This window comes from Talpa occidentalis, unplaced genomic scaffold, assembly GCF_014898055.3.
Source record: "Talpa occidentalis isolate TD23 unplaced genomic scaffold, MPIMG_talOcc4v2.1 talOcc4.4, whole genome shotgun sequence".
Classification (NCBI taxonomy): domain Eukaryota; kingdom Metazoa; phylum Chordata; class Mammalia; order Eulipotyphla; family Talpidae; genus Talpa; species Talpa occidentalis.
The window spans coordinates 83078567-83098040 of record NW_023604295.1 but is presented as its reverse complement, the minus strand read 5'-3'; the positions used below and the strand labels follow the sequence as shown (position 1 = coordinate 83098040).

General features: G+C 45.9%; 2 protein-coding genes across 2 annotated transcripts; both read right to left on the bottom strand.

Moving 5' to 3' along the window:
* Window positions 1–1365: 1365 nt before the first annotated feature.
* LOC119258174 (syncytin-1-like) lies at window positions 1366–2475 on the bottom strand. Its single transcript, XM_037526649.1, has one exon. The coding sequence runs from the start codon at window positions 2473–2475 to the stop codon at window positions 1366–1368; it is 1110 nt and encodes a 369-aa protein (XP_037382546.1).
* Window positions 2476–2820: 345 nt separating this feature from the next.
* On the bottom strand, window positions 2821–18365 carry LOC119258173 (uncharacterized). Its single transcript, XM_037526648.2, is given in 5 exon segments — window positions 2821–4009; window positions 4011–6716; window positions 6993–7067; window positions 7164–8152; window positions 18218–18365. Coding segments are annotated over 5 exon segments (4842 nt in total). The 3' UTR covers window positions 2821–3085.
* Window positions 18366–19474: the final 1109 nt, after the last annotated feature.

The following is a 19474-nucleotide window of genomic DNA, read 5'->3' as shown; positions in this document are numbered from 1 at the left end:
CTCAGACAAAGAACCTCTACCTGCCCCACAAACATTTCCCTCCCGCCATACCAACCCAACTTCCCACCTGACCCCTCCTTACCCTATAATACCCTGCTTCCCCCTAACAACATGCGCCACAACTCTGACCCCCCTGCCTTGGGTCTGTGAGGTCCACCCAGAGCAATAAACTTTCCCTTCCCCCAGGAATCTTGGCCTGGCTGTTCTTTACAGTGCAGTACCTTTCACAAACAAACAAACAAAACCTGCCAAACAGGCTTGGGTTGGTGATCCAGAGTAACTCCCTCCTCTACCACCTTTAGCACCCCCTTAGATTACTCTGGCTGGCTGGAGGAGGGGGAGGGGCTGCGTCTGGTCTCAGTATGTGGCTGCCTGGACCTTTACTCCAGTACTGAGACTCATGACATGTCTCTGCTTCCTTCCTGCTGTAGAAAAACTGGACTCTGGGCCTCCACCGGTGGCTCAGTGGTTGAGTGCTGGGCTGCAAAGTGTTGTGCCCACGTCGACCAGTGCAGCCCCCAAGGACACAGACAACCGATGCAAGGGCATTAAGGAGTTTAATACGGGCTCGAGACCGGGCCCTCGACACGCACCGATGCAACGGCAGAGGTCGAGAGCCCCGAACAGAGGAAGCTGGGACATCTTATAGGGTCGCGAGTGGCGGGAACTTTGAAAGAAGTTGGCAATTATTCATTGGCTACTACAAAGGCACTTTGGGCGCGCGCGGTTACAGTTTCAAACTGATTGGACGGTTAGAGATGCTGTCCCATTTATGGACAGGACTGCCCTCATTGGTGGCTGGGGTGGTCTGCTTTTTCGTCACCAAGTGGAGTGAGGGTTGTGACTGCTGAAACTATCTCCGGAATGCGGCAGGACAAGGACTAACATATCAAGGTGGAGGATATACAAAATGGCGAAACCTCAGCTAAGCTTGGTTCCACATTTCCCCATTTTTTTTTTTTTTTTTTTGAAAAAAAACGGCTAGTCAGTTAAGAAAATAACACAGCTACCAAGCCTTTTATCAGTTAGTCAGTCTCAGAATTATGGTTACGTTTAGTCACATTATGTGTCATTTTGTTGTTCATTCACAGGGTTATAGGTCCAGCAAAAGTTCTCAGCCACAAATGAGAATTACTCTGCTTAAACAAGAGATGTTTCTTTAGTTGTTTTTATCCCTGAAGCCTTCCTAAACTCCTTAGAGGTCCTCTTTTGTACTGTTCCTGAAACTTGCTTAATCACCCTAACTCGCCCTATGTCTCATTCCTCCCTTTTTGGGAATGGAGCCCCTAACTGCAGTCAGGGAAAAGGGGCGTCGTTCTGATCAGTAACTGCTTCCTGCTGAAAGTGGGCGATGAGGGGAAACAGTCAGGGCTCCACTCCTATGTATTGGGAGGGGTCCTGTTTTAGGGGTTGTTGGGGAGAGTTATATTGGCGTAAGGGGGCATATTGGGAGCGCAGCACCATTAACTGGACCGTGTTTACCCGTTGTTTAATAAAGGCCACGAGTCGATTAATGACACAGGGCCCGATAGACAGAATTAAGAAGAGGGTAACGACTGGGCCCAGAAGAGGCAAGAGATAGGGCAGCCATCCTCCTAAGCCTTCCCAAAGAAATGCATTGTTGTCTTCTAGCTTTTTTCTCCGGTGTTCTAGTTCCTTTTGTAATTGCTTAATTTTATTTTTAACTATTCCTGACTTGTTAGCATAGAAGCAACATTCTTCCCGCAGGTAGAGACAGATGCCTCCTTTCTTTGCTGTGAGAAGATCTAGCCCGCGGCGGTTTTGCAGGACCACCGCGGCCAAAGAGTCTAACTGAGACTGTAACTCTAAGGTTGTATCTGCTAGCCGCCCAATGTCCCCCACCAGCTGAGCTGAAATTTTTTGGTAAAGGTTAACAGAGGTCCCAATTCCAGCAACTCCGGTCCCCACTCCGGCTGCCACCCCCAGGCCGAGCAGTAGTGGGGTAATTATGGCCCGCTTATGTCCGGCAGGCACAGACTGGATGAGCTGTATGGGAAGGCTTTGGTTGCCTGGGACCACTCCCACATCGGGCATGAGATATGTTAAAATGCACAAGCCCGACCAGTTAGCAGGGAGTACGGGGTAGGCTGTGGTGCCACAGAAGAAAATAGTGCCCAGTGCCGGCGGGCACATAGAGGCAGAGCCATTAAAACTGGGCGCCTTAGTTGCACTGACTACTGAACTGCAGAGTACCTTATTTACTTGACCCACTCTTAAGGTCCCATTGTGACTAAGGCATGGCATCTGAGCAACTGTTGGGGAGAGCTTGACATTATTGATGGGCAAGGTCTGGTTACACGTATGGGTTGGGCCCTTTAGGTTCGTCCAATTAATCCAGTTGTACACAGCAGGGATCGCTGTGTAACGGGGGGGTCCTTCTCTTAGACATAACCAGCAATCGCTGGCCAGGGTTGGGTTGGTCTTGTTTAAAAATTGTAGGGCTGAGTCTAACATGGCCTGTACTGTCTATTCCAATTTAAGGGAACCCACCGGGCCTGGGATGTGTATCGGCTTGAACCACCGATCCTGTGTTTGGGCAACTTGTTCAAAAACCCTCTGAACTTTCTGCTTTCGTGCGTGGTCTTGCACACCCCCACCATCTGTCATCCCCCAGTGGGTTTGCAGAGTCCAACAAAAGGGTTTTCCTGCTTTGACAGGGCATACATATCCCGCGTTATTTCCTAAGGATATACCAGTCCAGAAAGTTTGATTGGACTCTGTGCACTGATAAACAGTAGACCTTTTATAGCACTGTAAATGAACAAAGGTATAGGCTGAAAAACTCCCCCCCTTTTTACAGTGATTGCAACTTTCATTTTTAGGCGGCATTTGATTTAAACGCTTCCAACAGACCACCCTCCCCACTGTACCTGGACATCCATGGGTGGTGCCCTTAATCAGGGTCGCCACAAACAGAGGAACTCCCTTAAGGCTGCAAGCACGCTTACTAACATAGCACTTGCTCTGAATATGACCGAATATGCCTTCGGTGATGCACCGTCGGCAGGGATCCCAGTCAGCCCCGACAAGGAGAAAACAAAGGAAGGACAGTAGGTAGCCAACATTACAGTTTGGTGTCATTTTTCACGGCGTGGGCAGTGGTCTGGGAGCGATGGGTTGTAGCCGGGAGCGCCTGAAGAGTCAGCTTGAGTGGATTGGTGGGATGCTTCCGGGCTCGCCACTGCAGCTGGGAGTCGTCAGTTGGTGCCGTCTTGACGTGTGAGTGATGAACCCAGGCCGCGATGCCGTCCACTTTGAGTGCGGTGGGTGTGGTCAGGAGGACGATGTAGGGACCCTTCCACCGGGGCTGGAGGCCACGACCGTCGGTCTTGTGTCGGCGGACAAGGACAAGATCTCCAGGCTGAAATTTGTAGGCTGTCTGAGAAGGTCCTCCCCCTTCATAGAGCGCTCTGAGGCGGGGCCAGACCTCCCGGTGAGCCTGCTGTACAGCCCACACAGAAAGAAAAAGTTCACAATCAGAAGGCAAATCACAAGCTAACTGCGCACCGTGCGGTGTGGTTGGGGGGGCGGTTCCATAGATAATCTCGAACGGAGACAGACCCAGACGATAAGGGGAATTGCGAGCCCGGAAGAGGGCATAGGGAAGGAGAGTCACCCAGTCCCCGCCAGACTCTAAAGTTAATTTAGTTAAAGTTTCTTTTAAAGTTCTGTTCATTCTCTCCACCTGCCCTGAACTCTGGGGCCGATAGGCACAATGGAGCTTCCACTCTGCTCCCAGGGCAGAAGCCACAGATTTTGATACCTGAGAGACAAAGGCTGGTCCATTGTCTGACCCAATGGTCACTGGAAACCCAAATCTAGGAAAAATGTTTTCCAACAGGATTTTGGCTACCACTCGAGCTGACTCACCTCTTGTCGGGAACGCCTCCGGCCATCCGGAAAACGTGTCCACCAGGACCAGCAGGTATCGATAGCCAAATTTACCTGGTCTTACCTCGGTGAAGTCTATTTCCCAATGGACCCCCGGGGCGCGTTCCTCGCGGCCTCATTCCTGGTTCACCGGTTGTCTTGGTGGCGTTTACCATGGCACACGACTGGCAGGATGCCACTACTTGTCGCACGGTACAGGTTGCGTCCCAGACATGGAGGTTCCATTGCCTGATTAGAGTTAGAATTTTTCTCTCTCCCAAATGCGTGGCTCGGTGCAAGCGCTGAATGAGATCAGTGGCCAAGTGTGCTGGCAAGATGGCCTTAGTTTCTTGGGTGTACCACCAGTGTCCCAAAGAAAAAGCACCCGGTAGAGACTGTATGTAGTCAAAGTCCATAGCACTATACTCTGGGTCTTTCGGCAGCTGCGGGTCCCCTGGGTCTGGGAGTTTTACTGTCAGGGCATTTACCGGCATTAGGGCAGCTTGGCGTGCTGCCTCATCCGCCCGCTTATTACCTTGAGTTGGAGTCGAGGAGTCCTTTTGATGACCTGGATGATGTACTATAGCCAGCTTACGTGGTAGCCACAGCGCTGCCAGGAGATCCATAATTTCTTGAGCGTTTTTAATGCCTTTGCCGTCGGAGGTTAAGAGCCCGCGCTCTCGATATATGGCCCCGTGTACGTGGGCCGTGGCAAATGCATATCTGCTGTCAGTATACACAGTTAAATTTTTCCCTCGAGCCAAGGTGAGAGCTTTGGTTAGGGCAATTAGTTCAGCCTTTTGAGCGGACGTCCCGGATGGCAAAGGCTCAGCCCATATGACTTCCTGCATGGACACCACTGCCGCCCCTGCCGCTCTTCGGCCCTCGTGGATAAAACTGCTCCCATCCGTAAACCAAACCAGTCCGTCCGGCAGAGGGTTATCTCGCAGATCAGGGCGTAACCCTTGGACCTGGGCCAAGATATCAACACAGTCTAGATGGGCCTCCAGGTCAGGGGCAGGTAGGAGGGAGGCGGGGTTTAGCCCCGTGGGTGGCGAAAAATTGACCCTCTCTGGGTTGAGCAATAGGCTTTGGTAATGTGTGATTCGGGCATTACTCATCCACCTCTCTGGCGGCTGCCTGAGGACTCCTTCCACCGCATGGGGGGTGGTTATGGAAGTAACTTGTCCCAGAGACAGTTTTTGGGAGTCCTTGAAAAGGAGGGCAGCCGCTGCCACCATGCGTAAGCACGGTGGCCAGCCGGACGCCACCGGGTCTAACTTTTTAGACAGATAAGCCACAGGACGCCTCCAGGGGCCCAAGGACTGAGTGAGCACCCCTTTAGCTATGCCCTTTGCCTCATCTACGAACAAATGGAAAGGCTTTGTAATGTCCGGAAGACCCAGGGCTGGTGCAGACAGTAAAGCCCTCTTTAAGGACTCAAAAGACTGCTGCATCTGGGGAGTCCACTGAAAAGTTACTTTTTCCCGGGTAGCCTCATACAAGGGTTGGGCCAGGTCTGCGAATCCAGGTATCCATAGCCGGCAAAACCCAGCAGATCCCAGGAACTCACGTACCTCCCTTTTGGTGGTGGGTGTCGGCAACTGTAAGACAGTAGCTTTTCTGGCTTCCGTCAGCCACCTATAACCGTTTTTGAGGCGGTAGCCCAGATAGATTACCTCGGGCAGGCAAATTTGTGCCTTTTTTGCGGAGACGCGGTATCCCATCTGGCCCAGTTCCGTCAGTAATTCGGCTGTTCCTGTTCGGCAGGCATGCTCACTTTCCGCTGCAAGTAACAGATCATCAACATACTGGAGCAAAGTTAGTTCGGGAAATCGGCTGCGGAATTTTCTTAAATCCTCATGAAGGGCCTCGTCAAAAAGGGTGGGAGAGTTTTTAAACCCTTGAGGCAACCTTGTCCAAGTTAATTGTCCACTGATGCCCCGTTCCGCATCCTGCCATTCAAAGGCAAACATTTCCTGGCTTTGGGGTGCTAGTGGTAGACTAAAGAAGGCATCTTTTAAGTCCAATACTGTGTACCACACATGAGTAGGTGGCAAGGCACTCAGCAAGGTATAAGGGTTTGGGACTGTGGGGTGGATATCTATGACCCGTTTATTTACTTCTCTGAGGTCCTGTACCGGCCTGAAGTCTTGCGAGTGTGGTTTTCGCACCGGTAACAAAGGGGTGTTCCATGACGAATGGCATGTTTTAAGGATACCACTGTCCAATAGCCTCCGAATATGAGGCGTTATTCCTGCCTTGGCTTCTGCAGGCATAGGGTACTGTTTTACCCGAATGGGTTCAGCCCCAGGCTTTAGCTGGACTATAATGGGTGGTCTGTGGGACGCCAGGCCAACGCCCCCGGTTTCTGCCCAAACATTCGAGAAAGATTCCATCCACCACCCAGAAAGGGGTGGGTGATCTGGCGCCACCAAAAGGCGGTACTCATCTTGAAGGGAAATCGTGAGGACGTGTAGGGGAGAGCCCTTAAAGTCCTTGATTTCGACACCTTCCTGTCCAAATGAGATTTGCGCTCCTACCTTGGTTAAAAGGTCTCTTCCAATTAATGGGTACGGGCATTCAGGAATTACAACGAAGGTGTGCGAGACCTGACCTTTTCCCAGGTCTACAGATCTTTTCGTGGTCCAGGGATACTGCTTGCATCCCGTAGCCCCTTGCACCCACGAAGTTTTACCGGAAAGTTTACCCAAGGGTTCCGTGAGGACTGAATGCTGTGCCCCCGTGTCCACAAGGAAATTAACGGGTCTCCCCTCCACTTTTAAGGTTAGCCGGGGCTCGGGGAGGGTCGAGCCCTGACGGTCCTAGTCACTGTCATCTCTTGTGCCCCCGAGCACCAGGACAGGAGTGTCAGAAACGGCGGGGTTGTTTGAGGTTATTCCCCGTTTCTTTGGGCAATGTTTGGCCCAGTGTCCTTTTTGAGTGCAGTATGCACATTGATCACGCTGTAGGGTCCTGCCTGTCCCTGTGGAGCTGGGGCGGCGGGAGGGGTGTAGCTTACCCGGGTCGTCCTTTTGAGTGACGGCGAACAGGATTCTGGCCATATCCCGAGTGTGGCGTGCGTTTTCAGCCGCCCTTACCTTCCGTTCTTCCTGGCGGATGCGGTCTTCTCTTTGCTCAGGAGTTTCACGGCGATTGTACACCTTTTCTGCCACCTCCATAAGATCTCGAATAGATTTTTCTCCCAGCCTATCTATTCTTTGTAGTTTTTGTTTAATGTCAGGAGCCGCCTGGTTAACAAAGGCCATTACCACCGCGGCCCTGTTCTCCATTGCCTCCGGATCCATAGGAGTATATTGCCGAAAAGCTTCCATGAGGCGTTCTAGAAAAGCCGCGGGGGTCTCCTCCCTTCCCTGCTGCACATCCCCTACCTTGGCCAAATTGGTGGGCTTGCGGGCTGCTGCACGCAACCCTGCCATTAGAGTCTGGCAGTACACCCGGAGTCTCTCCTTACCTTCAGCCTGGTTAAAATCCCAGTCAGGTCGGGTCAAGGGAAACACTAAATCTATGCGGGCCGCGTTTGTGGTGGGTGTGCCATCTTCTCCAGGGACTAATTTCCTGGCGGCCGTCAGTATACGATCTCGCTCCTCAGTGGTGAAGAGGACCTGCAAGAGCTGTTGGCAATCATCCCAGGTGGGCTGATGAGTAAATAGAACAGTGTCTAGGAGATTAACAAGGTCTTTAGGGTTGTCAGAGAAACGTGCATTTTGTGCTCTCCAGTTGTAGAGGTCACTGGTCGCAAACGGCCAGTAGTGCATGGGCTGGTTGCCCTGCTCATTAGGCAATCCTGCCACACGCAGGGGCAGGACGGTGGAATCCGGGGAATTCGCCTTCACTGAGCGGGTGCCTGCCGCCGGACCCTGCCCACGAGCCCCGCCCGCCTCTGGGGGAGGGTGGTCAGCCGACCGCAGGAGTTGGGGAGGGTTACTACAAGGGTTATGATAGGGTGGTGGAAATAGAAGTTCCTCCGGGGTAGAGTCTTGGAAAACCGCAGGTGCCGACGGGGTGTTGGGGTGGGACCCAAGCAGTTTAGCCGGCAGTACGGGTTGTGCCTGTAACGACAAAAATGGCTTTAACCAAGCAGGGGGGTTCTGGACTAGATCTTGCCAGACTAAGATATACAGGAGTTGGTCAGGATGTCCGAATTTTCTTTCACTGGTGATGATTTCCTTTACGCGACGGACAATCTGTAAATCAAAAGTTCCCTCCGGGGGCCAACCAACTCCGAACTTCGGCCACTCTGAGGAACAAAAGGTGATTAGAGGGGATTTTTTTATTTTACACTGAGGTCCGACCCTCTGGACCTGACATCTTTAAAATGCTGTAAAACAACGGATAGAGGGGTAGATGGTGATTGACCCATGATGACAAATGCTAGAAGTACAGTGGCTGTCGTCACAAGAAACAGGCCAAAGACTGATTTTTCAAAAGGCCCCCAAAAGGGGTATCTGCTTCCCCGCAAAGGGTGTGGCCTTCCTAACATGTGGTCCGGGGACGTCTCCCGCGGTCCACGCCTGCGGCTTTCAAGTGCGTCCACTTAAGCCTGACCTGGCTATTGAACAGATTTTCAGGTTTGCAAACAATTACAGCTTTTACAGGTACAAAGTACAAAAGATACAGGTACTAAGTACAAAACAGCTTCTACAGGTACAAAGTACAAAAGATACAGGTACTAAGTACAAAACAGCTTCTACAGGTACAAAGTACAAAAGATACAGGTACTAAGTACAACTACAGGTCTGCAGACTTGAAGCTTACCTGGGCGAGTGTTGGAACTCACCTGCGCGCTTTAGAACTCCTTTCGGTTGCTCGGCAGTTGGGGTCTGCACTCGTCGATCCCGGACGAGCCCCCAAAATGTTGTGCCCACGTCGACCAGTGCAGCCCCCAAGGACACAGACAACCGATGCAAGGGCACAAAGGAGTTTAATACGGGCTCGAGACCGGCCCTCGACACGCACCGATGCAACGGCAGAGGTCGAGAGCCCCGAACAGAGGAAGCTGGGACATCTTATAGGGTCGCGAGTGGCGGGAACTTTGAAAGAAGTTGGCAATTATTCATTGGCTACTACAAAGGCACTTTGGGCGCGCGCGGTTACAGTTTCAAACTGATTGGACGGTTAGAGATGCTGTCCCATTTATGGACAGGACTGCCCTCATTGGTGGCTGGGGTGGTCTGCTTTTTCGTCACCAAGTGGAGTGAGGGTTGTGACTGCTGAAACTATCTCCGGAATGCGGCAGGACAAGGACTAACATATCAAGGTGGAGGATATACAAAATGGCGAAACCTCAGCTAAGCTTGGTTCCACACAAAGCTGCCCGCAGCTTCTGCAGTGCCAGTTCAATCCCCTGCCACTGGTGAGGGTCCCACATGGTGTGCGGACCTCTCCTGTCTTGTCCACTGCTCCCCTCAGCAGTGTACTTTGGTCCTTCTGCAACAGGGTGGTCCCCAGGAAAGGGGGAGGTTCCCTGCCCCACCCAAAGGAGGGTGGAGCTGAGCAGGAAGAGGAGAAGCTGAAGAAGAGACTGAGGAAGGAAGCAGGATGGAGCCAGGAGACCTGGAGGAGGCACATGGAGCCTAGAGACACGTGAAGAAACTGCGCTTGTCTTTTGGTCGTGGACTAGGTGACACAGATGTGGGTGAGACCCGTGGGGAGGTGACCATGGCAGCTTTTATCTTGATGTTGATTTTGCTCTTTTCCTTCCGGGCTTGTCCGGTTGTTTGTGACCCTTTTCTGTGGGTCCCCACTGGAAGATGTTTTAGACTTGTGGTAGACTTTGGGGCCTTGTTCTGGGCCGATCACATATGGATGGACTTTTACCCACGAGGGGATGGGTAACTTTGGGTGCTTCATTTAGAAACTAGACTCTTTGCCTTACCTGTATTGTTTCCTAGTTTAATTAAAGTTCCTTCCCATTAAAGTCTCCTATGTTTTGTGTTGATGCGGCGGATGGCAGAACCCATTTAGAATAGGCAGGTTTGCGGGGCTTGGGCTGCCCCTCTCCCTGTCCTATAACAGATTTGGCGACCACGAAGATTTAGGACAGCCATCCGTGGTTATGTTATAGGACAGGGAGAGGGGCAGCCCAAGCCCCGCAAACCTGCCTATTCTAAATGGGTTCTGCCATCCGCCGCATCAACACAAAACATAGGAGACATTAATGAAAAGGAACTTTAATAAAACTAGGAAACAATACAGGCAAGGCAAAGAATCTAGTTTCTAAATCAAGCACCCAAATTTACCCATCCCCTCGTGGGTAAAAGTCCATCCATATGGGATTGGCCCAGAGCAAGGCCCCAAGGCCTGCCACAAGTCTAAAGCATCTTCCAGTGGGGACCCACAGAAAAGGGTCACAAACAACCGGACAAGCCCGGAAGGAAAAAGAGCAAAATCAACATCAAGATAAAAGCTGCCATGGTCACCTCCCCACGGGTCTCACCCACATCTGTGTCACCCAGTCCACGACCAAAAGACAAGCACAGTTTCTTCACGTGTCTCTAGGCTCCATGCGCCTCCTCCAGGTCTCCTGGCTCCATCCTGCTTCCTTCCTCAGTCTCTTCTGCAGCTTCTTCTCTTCCTGCTCAGCTCCACCCTCCCTTGGGTGGGGCAGGGAACCTCCCCCTTTCCTGGGGACCACCCTGTTATAGTTAGTCAGCCCCATGGGGAAATTGGGCTTCCCTATGGCACTGGCTACCATAAGCGCAAATGTGATTTTTGGTTTCTCCGGTGTGTTTGTTTCATATGTTGATTTGCTGTTGAAAAACTGGCTTGGGCTTTGTGAAGATCTGTGTGTCTGTATGTAATTTGTTTGTAGTGACTTGCTAAGACATTTGATTTTGTGGAAATTGTTCTGTGCCGGTTTTACTCAAAAGATTAGGCAGTACATTGGACCATGTGGCCAGATCAAAGATGGCGTCTGAGGCCACTTGGCGTGCTCTTGTAAAATTCAGAGGTTCTTGTTGCTAGGACTTTGGAACTTTTTTTTCTTTCTTTTTGTAATCTCTGCTGTCTCATTAGCATTTCTAAAGGCAATAATGGTTCTTCAGTGGTTTGTTGCTTTGTCTTTGGCTACTTCCTGCCTGATGGATTTTGCAAGCCAATTGTGGAGCAGTGGTGTTTAAATTAGCAAATGTATGCCTGGGTGCTAAGGAAAGAGTAGCCTTAAGCAGTAACTGGTAATTGCTGGTATCCTTGATGGATTCTTGGAGATAACTTGAATTTTTGCAAAGTCTGGATCAGAAAAATTAACAAGATTTTGTTTGAGTCTGAAAGGATTTGCTACTGTGAATTTTGTCTACACAATTTTTTTTGAGCATGTTTGCCATTTGGAATACTGGATTTGTTCAATTGCTGGTGTAAGACAAGATTCTAAGTTTCTGCTTCCTACTGAGGAAGGTCTGTTATGGAAAGCACTCTTTAGGGTGCATCATGTAACTGTACCAGGTTTTCATACCTGTGTTGTTGTTGTCCCTCCCTAGTGTGGGGGAGGTGTAATTTGTGCTTAGATGTTTAATCTGCTCTTTCAGCTTCTGTCCCAGAGTGGCTAACAGAAGTAAGGAGATGACTCCTTTTAATTGAAAGTTAATTACTGATATTTTGATTTTGCTTTTTCATGTTCTATTCCAGGAAACCCAAGGAATGCCTGCTTGGTGGCTAACAAGAGATGACTCCTTTTGCTTAAAAGTTAACTGTTACTTTTATTCTTTCAGTTGCTGTACAGAATACCCCAGGATTGACTTCTAATAAAAAGTCTTCAACACTGAAAACCCTAAGGTGATAAACAAGGTCATGTAACTCTTGTGATTAATAAAACTTTTCCTTCCTATTTCCAAAGTCTTAGGTTTGTAGGACGACAACTGGAAATTTTTCTGCCAGCAACACTCCACATTTTTTTGGACTTTGACATTTTTTTCTGAGCCTATGGAGTAAAACTGCAGTTACATAACATTCTACGTGGCATAACTAAAAAAAAAAAAAACTGTCTTTGTCTATATGTTGTATGTCTGTATGTCCTTGTGTCTGTCTTGGCCTAGAGAGGTTGAAATATTGGTATACGTGGTGCCCATAGACGTTGAAAAAAAAAAGAGTCTCCAGTTATGAGAAAAACTAAAGGTTATGGTTTGATTGTCAACATTGTGCTACTGAACTAAGCCGGTGCATTCATAGAGATTAAAATATTGTTGTTTCTGTTAATTTTCTGATATTTATGGCAAAGCTTCCCAGAAATCTAAATTCAAGTACAAATTTGGTAGCCTGTCATTTGACTGATGCAAGGAAATTTTGTGGAACCTCAGTAGAGCTCCTGAGATACTCCACAAAGTTTCTCCCTTTCCTCCTGAGAAGGCATTAGATGAATTTGTTCTATTTGGCTTTTACCTAATGAAGTAAAACTAGAAGGGAAGCATTGTCACTTGGGAAAATGGTAAAACTTTGGTATGTACAGAATGTTAACAGTAGTTTTCTAAAATGTGTATTAAAAAAAAAAAACTCTCAGTATCTGGTATGTATGTATATTGTCAATGGTGATTGTCACCTTGTAATATTGTATAATTCAATTGTTTCACATCTACAGAAATTGTTTCTGGAAATACAGGGAGAAAAGGTCTCAACAGATTCCTATTGATGGAACTGTTGAGAGTAAAAAAACTTTCCTACAAAGGACTGAATAGACCTGGAAATACACCTGACATTTACTATGGTTTCTTTGACATAATACTGGAAATTTTTTTATGCATTCTGTCCTGAATCCACGAAGTTTTTGTTTTGTTTTGGTGACCAGGATCTGCAGCAAGGTTGTAATTTTTTTTCCCCAACAAAGCTAACTTGTGTTTGCATTTTCTCTCCCCTTGATACCAACACAGCATAAAAATAGTGGTAGTAATCTTTTACTACTTATCTCAGAGTCTGTTTTTGCATAACTTCCATAGGGATTTTGTTTAAACTGAAAAAAATTGGACGTGAGTTTGATTGTGTGGCTTTGTGTGGAGTTCTTCCAGAAAGTTGAAACAGAGCTGAACCAAGAAGAGGAGAACCTGTTTGCCTTGTTTGTAGGGTTCCAGAGACCTCCAAAGAAGGTGAGGAAGCTTGCCTCCATTGGCAGGACTGGACAACCCGGCCAACGAAAATGCCCTGGTACCCTCGAGAAGAGGAAAGCCCAGGTGGAGTCTGATGAGACCAACTTTACACCTGAAGCCTACGTCGACCGGATGCCAACGGTTTGCTCTGATCCTATATGGGGTATTTCAACAAAGCCAGCTAAAAAAATTGCTGTTAGTTATTTCTGCCCTGTGATTTTATGCAAAAATAGGAAAAATGGTTTAAAAGTAGATTTAGTTTGCAAACTTTTGCTATGCTGTTAAAAGTTTGGGATCAAGGTTGAGAAAATTTGTGTTTTACATCAGTTGAACCATTTTAACATTTTTTTCCCTGTGATTTTGATATATTTGCTATCTTGTTTTAGCCAATTCTCCAGATTTTTTTTTCTTTTGGCTTGGATAATGGACTATTTTTAAGTAATGAAACTGTCATACTGGACATTCATGGACAATGCTGCTGACTAATTGTTGCTTCTCTTACACACATTGTAACCCTGAAAAAAAACACTGTCTCCTAAGACTACACCCAGAGATTGTGCCACCATAGATATGGTGGAATAAAATTAATAGGGGGGATTGCAACAGGGTGGTCCCCAGGAAAGGGGGAGGTTCCCTGCCCCACCCAAGGGAGGGTGGAGCTGAGCAGGAAGAGGAGAAGCTGCAGAAGAGACTGAGGAAGGAAGCAGGATGGAGCCAGGAGACCTGGAGGAGGTACATGGAGCCTAGAGACACGTGAAGAAACTGTGCTTGTCTTTTGGTCGTGGACTGGGTGACACAGATGTGGGTGAGACCCGTGGGGAGGTGACAATGGCAGCTTTTATCTTGATGTTGATTTTGCTCTTTTCCTTCCGGGCTTGTCCAGTTGTTTGTGACCCTTTTCTGTGGGTCCCCACTGGAAGATGTTTTAGACTTGTGGTAGACTTTGGGGCCTTGTTCTGGGCCGATCCCATATGGATGGACTTTTACCCACGAGGGGATGGGTAATTTTGGGTGCTTCATTTAGAAACTAGACTCTTTGCCTTACCTGTATTGTTTCCTAGTTTAATTAAAGTTCCTTCCCATTAAAGTCTCCTATGTTTTGTGTTGATGCGGCGGATGGCAGAACCCATTTAGAATAGGCAGGTTTGCGGGGCTTGGGCTGCCCCGCTCCCTGTCCTATAACACTTCTGCCTGCTCTGCTCCCCGCTCTGGCTCTGGTGAATTATTTCACCCTCCCGCGCTTCTGACTGTACCCAGTGCTTGTATAAATAAAATAAATAAATCTTGGGAAAAAAAAAAAAAAAAACAAACTGGACTCTCCTTTTATCCACCTTTACAAATATTTCTGGTCCATTCTGTAGGTCAAAAATTATATTTCCTTGTGTTTTCCTAATCTTTAACCTAGACAGTTTAAGATAAACTGCTTGACTTTAAAATCGTTGTAATCTTGAGCCCTTGGTCTTTGGTAGTGGTTAGTATTTAATACTCATTGTACATAACAATGTTAGTTTCGATCTTATTACAAACCTCTATGACATAAACTAACGTTAAAAGCATAGTTAATTTTTTTTTTTTTCATATGCTTGTTGACCATTTGCATTTCCTCTTTGGAGAAAAGTCTTTTAAGTTTTTCTGCCCATTTTTTGACTGGAATATTTATTTATTTTGTTTTTGTTGAGTCCTGTTGAGTCCTTTGTATATCTTTGTGAACAGTCCCTTATCAGTCCACAAAGCCTGTATGGAATTAGCGTTAGGACATCCTTTTCCCCCTAACAAGTTGACTGGATTCTAAGGATTTTTTCCCAATCAGTGGGGTGTCTCTCTGTTTTGGTAAATGTCTCTTTTGCTGTGCAGAAGCTTTTCAGTTTGATGTAATCCCAGGTGTTTATCTTCTCCTTGACTTTCTTTGCTTTGGGTGATGAGTCTTTAAAGATGTTATTGCGATGTATGTCTTGTAGTGTTTTACCTATATTTTCTTCTGTATATTTTATGGTTTCAGGTATTATGTCCAGTTCTTTTATCCATTTTGAGTTGATTGGTGCGCATGGTGAAAGGTAGTGGTCTAGTTTCATTTTTTGCACGTGGTGGTCCAGTTTTCCCAGCACCATTGATTGAACAAACTGCCCATGTTCCATTGTATAGTCTTTGCTCCTTTGTCAAAGATCAGTTGTCAATAAAAATGGGGTTTTATTTCTGGGCTCTCTATTTGGTTTCATTAGTCTGTGTGTGTGTTTTTGTTCCAGTACCAAATTGTTTTAATTATCATGTCTTTGTAGTATAGCTTGAAGTTTGGATGTATGATACCTCCTTTCAGAAAGCTGTCTGGAGTTTCCTCAGTCTATTAAAAATGAAGCTACGATACAACCCGGCAATTCCACTACTAGGGATCTACCCAAAGGATACAAAAACATTGATTCAAAAGAACACCTGTACCCCTGTGTTTATTGTAGCACTATTTACAATAGGTAAAACCTGGAAATAAACCAAATGCCCAAAAATAGATGACTGGATCAAAAAGATGTGGCATATTAGACAATGGAATATTATTCAGCAATCAAAAAGGATAAACTCATGCCATTCACAGCAATATGGATGGACCTAGAAGGAATTATGCTCAGTGAAATAAGCCAGAAGGAAAAAAGAAAAATATTGGATGGTTTCACTTATAGTAGAAATATAGGGGAACCAAATAAGACATCAGTGTAAAAATATAACAACAGTACAAAACACAACAAAGCAAAAGCAGGCCATTATAAATCAGAGACATACTGCAGTGGTGGAGGAGGTGGGAGAGGGATCAGAGGGAGGGAGGGAGGAGCACAGGGGACTGAGGTGATGGTACATGGGTGCACTGGTGAAGGAAACTCTATGGGGACTACACCTGAGGGGGTGGGGGAAGCAAATGAACATGATGTAAAAAATTAAAAAAAATAATAATTAAAAAAAAAGTTAAATACATGTGTCAAACATAAACAAAAACCTAAGTTCAAGCTAAAAAGGTCACTCTTTAAAAATAAGGCTTGTTTTACCTAAAAAAGTTACTAAATAGCTAAAATTTGATCAAGGTTTCACATTGTCTTCACAAATAAAATAACTACTTAAAATTAGTATACATGGGTCTCCCCGGTGGTGCAGCGGGTTGAGGGCAGTGCTGTGAAGCTGTCCACAGCCTCTGCAGCATGGGTTTGATTCCCAGGCAGCCAGGGAGATACCCACATGGTGTGGCAGACCTCTCCTGTCTCAACCGCTGCTCCCCTCACCAGTGTTTTTGGTTGTCTGCCTATTCTTCTCCCCACTCAGTCTCTGGTAAATTTTCTCACCCTTCAGTGCCTCTGGCCTGTACCCTGGTCCTTTTATAAATAAATAAATCTTAAAAAAACTAATACACATGGCCAAAATTTTAAATAAAAAGCAAGAGATCTCGGTGTCTGTCATTGCCTTTTATCTCTGAGGGTTAATTATAATGGTGCCTATATAATTTCTAATTTAAAAACCCAAATTTTGAGATTGTCATCTACAATTTTGATAAACAAAAACTAGTTCAAAATTTAAAGGTTTAATCTAAAACATGCATGCCTTAAGGTTATAATGTTAATATTGATACTTTTAATTCTGTATTTAAATGTGTTTACTGGGCCTCCCCGGTCGTGCAGCAGGTTGAGTGCCATGCTGTGAAGCTGTCCACAGTCTCTGCAGCGCGGGTTTGATTCCCCACCAGCCAGGGAGAAACCCTCACGGCATTGCAGACTTCTCCTGCCTTGCCTGCTGCTCTCCTCAGCAGTGTCTTCTGTCCATCTACCTGTTCTGTTCCCCGCTCTGTCTCTGGTGAATTCTCTCACCCTCCCATGCCTCTGACTGTATCCCAGTTCTTGTATAAATAAATAAATCTTTAAAAAATATGTAAATGTGTTAACTTAAAATAATGTTCATGGTATTCAATATAATGTCATCTCACCTAAAATACAATTAAATCATGTGTTTATGTATAAGTCATCTAGTCTAAAGGTATGATAGTAAAACAGCTATTACGATGTCTTACAAGCTAAAACTTAAAAAAAGGAGTAATTATTTAATCATTGCAAATACAAATAAAATGTATTTAAATATTTTATATATTTTAACAACATTACAAAATATTTAAGTTAATATTGATAATATACTAATAAAATGTTTCAAAATACGTAAGACTTCTTAAAACCTAATATAATCTGGTAGACAGTCCTAACACTGACCACAGTAAAATGACCAACTCCAAGCCCCTAAAAACAGTGTCCATCTGATTACTTGCCTCATTCAAGACATTAACAAGGCCAGTTAATCATAAAAAAAACTAAGTAAAGTTAAGCAAAAGCCATAATACCCTTCATCATTTAAGACTAGATTTGCTGAGGCTATAAAAAAAAATACTAATATAGACCCCAAAACTATATAAAAGCCATTCATTCTTTCCTACTATCTTAAAAAATTTAAGTGTATGACTGGCATCCCTCGTAACGCTACAGGACAGACTATAGTTAAAAGAGTCAATGAGCTCCTTAAAATCACAACTTAAAAAAAAACGGGGGGTGTTTAGAGAGTAACCTGCCCCCATAAAAACAAATATGGACAGAATATGTCTATCACCCCTTGTAAGTACCAACCTAGCTGGACTTGTATAACTTTTAACCTGCAAGAGAGTTTGTGTTTCTGCACCGTCACCAACAGGACCACTCAGGGCTCCAGCAAAAACGGTAAGATTGACCAGCCTTCTTGAAAAGGACAACAGCTCATCATGCCAGCAGAAAAACTCAAGTGCGGGCACATCAAAGATCTAACCACTAATGTTGAAAATCTGTTCGCCAACCAGGGAGTACCCTGCACCTCTAAAAACCTATTTCTGGTTCTCCTCTCCTGCATTCCAGGGAACTCCTCAGTGGGACCCTTCTCCTGCTCTAGTCCACTGTAATACAGTCTGTTGCTTTTAACCTCTTTGATTGCTGGAATTATTTTCCTCTTTTCTCTGCTGCTACTGAAGCCTTGGCTGTGTCTACTTTGGCTAAATCTCTTCAAACAAGAGGTTCTCCGATCAATAACACTGAAGATTTGTTGGTACAGGCCTGCAATAGATCAACAGATTCTTGCCAGGCTTGTCACCCTAGAGTCTGCTTACTATGGCTTGGTGAACACCAGCAGGATTTAGGGGCGGAGTCTCTCCTCCAATGTGACATCAGTTATGACCAATTTTGTGTCACCAATATCACTGCGGATAATTTCACTTCTTACTCTTGTAAGTCTCAAAACAAGACCTGCTTCAATCATGTAGTTCTCCTTTACATACTTCTGTCCAAGAGCTGCAAACCAGATTTCTTCTCCAACATCGTAAGATCCAGCAATAAACATCACAGCAAACTATTGATGGTCCCCTGACCTTCTTTTCCTTGGTGGATCCCACAACTGGAGGTCTAGTCTTACTGTTCATACTCTTATTCAGATTATCTTATGCCTCTTTGTTATTTTCCTTGTCTTTATAATAGGATGCTGATGCTTACTTCTGCAGACAACAACGGCAGTCAGTGATGATTAACCAGATGACCCTTCTTCTATTGCCCTTCACGTCCATCTTCCCTTCTGCCCTATAAAACAAAAAAGGAGGTATATGTAGCCTCTTTTCCACCCAGGGCCTCTGCACCTATGTGTGCATGGCCTCTCCATGCACATATTTGCATGTGAAAGAATTGGATAAGGCACTCCTGCATGACTGCCTTGAGACAATGACCCACATCACAAGGTGGCCGGTGATGCCTAGGTAACTGTTGACTGAGTATGTGGTCAGAGCCCAAGATGGTCTGGGAGTAGCTCAGAAATTACACCAAGCACCTGCTTGGGAAGTCCTCCCTGTATATGTGGCCAATATGTTTCCTCCTGCTCCAAAAAAATTGATAACTCTTTGATCCCTTTGAAGTTCTGTTCCCCATAAAGTTGAATACCCTTTGTTTCCCCTGGATCCTGTTTCTCCTGCCATTGTCACATAAATCATTCTTGTTCATTTCTTCTAATAAAAAGCAAGAGTTCTGCTCACTAAGCAGCAGTCTGCTTTGCAAACCTGCTCCATGACTTGTCCTTCAATGTGTCCACCAGGAGGTTCTGGTGCATTCTTGACCACCAGGCCTCAAGAAACCAAGGAGTCAAGTACCTCCCTGAAGGAGATTGGCACAGAGGCCATATTGGTTGTCCTGATCTTGCCTCAGAATACTGAACAATGGAAAGACAGAGATGATGAATAAGTCAATGAATCTCCCTTGGTATTCCATCATAATTGTTCTAACCAAACCTTTCTTCTTTCTAAGGTATATAAAATGGCTTTTTGATCCACATGACTAGTGTGATTTTGACTTCATAGAAATAACTTGGTCTTTATTTTGGCTTTTTAAGTTTTGATTTTTTAAATTTATTTTTATTTATTTATTTTAATAGATTTATTTATTTATTTATTTATTTATACAAGCACT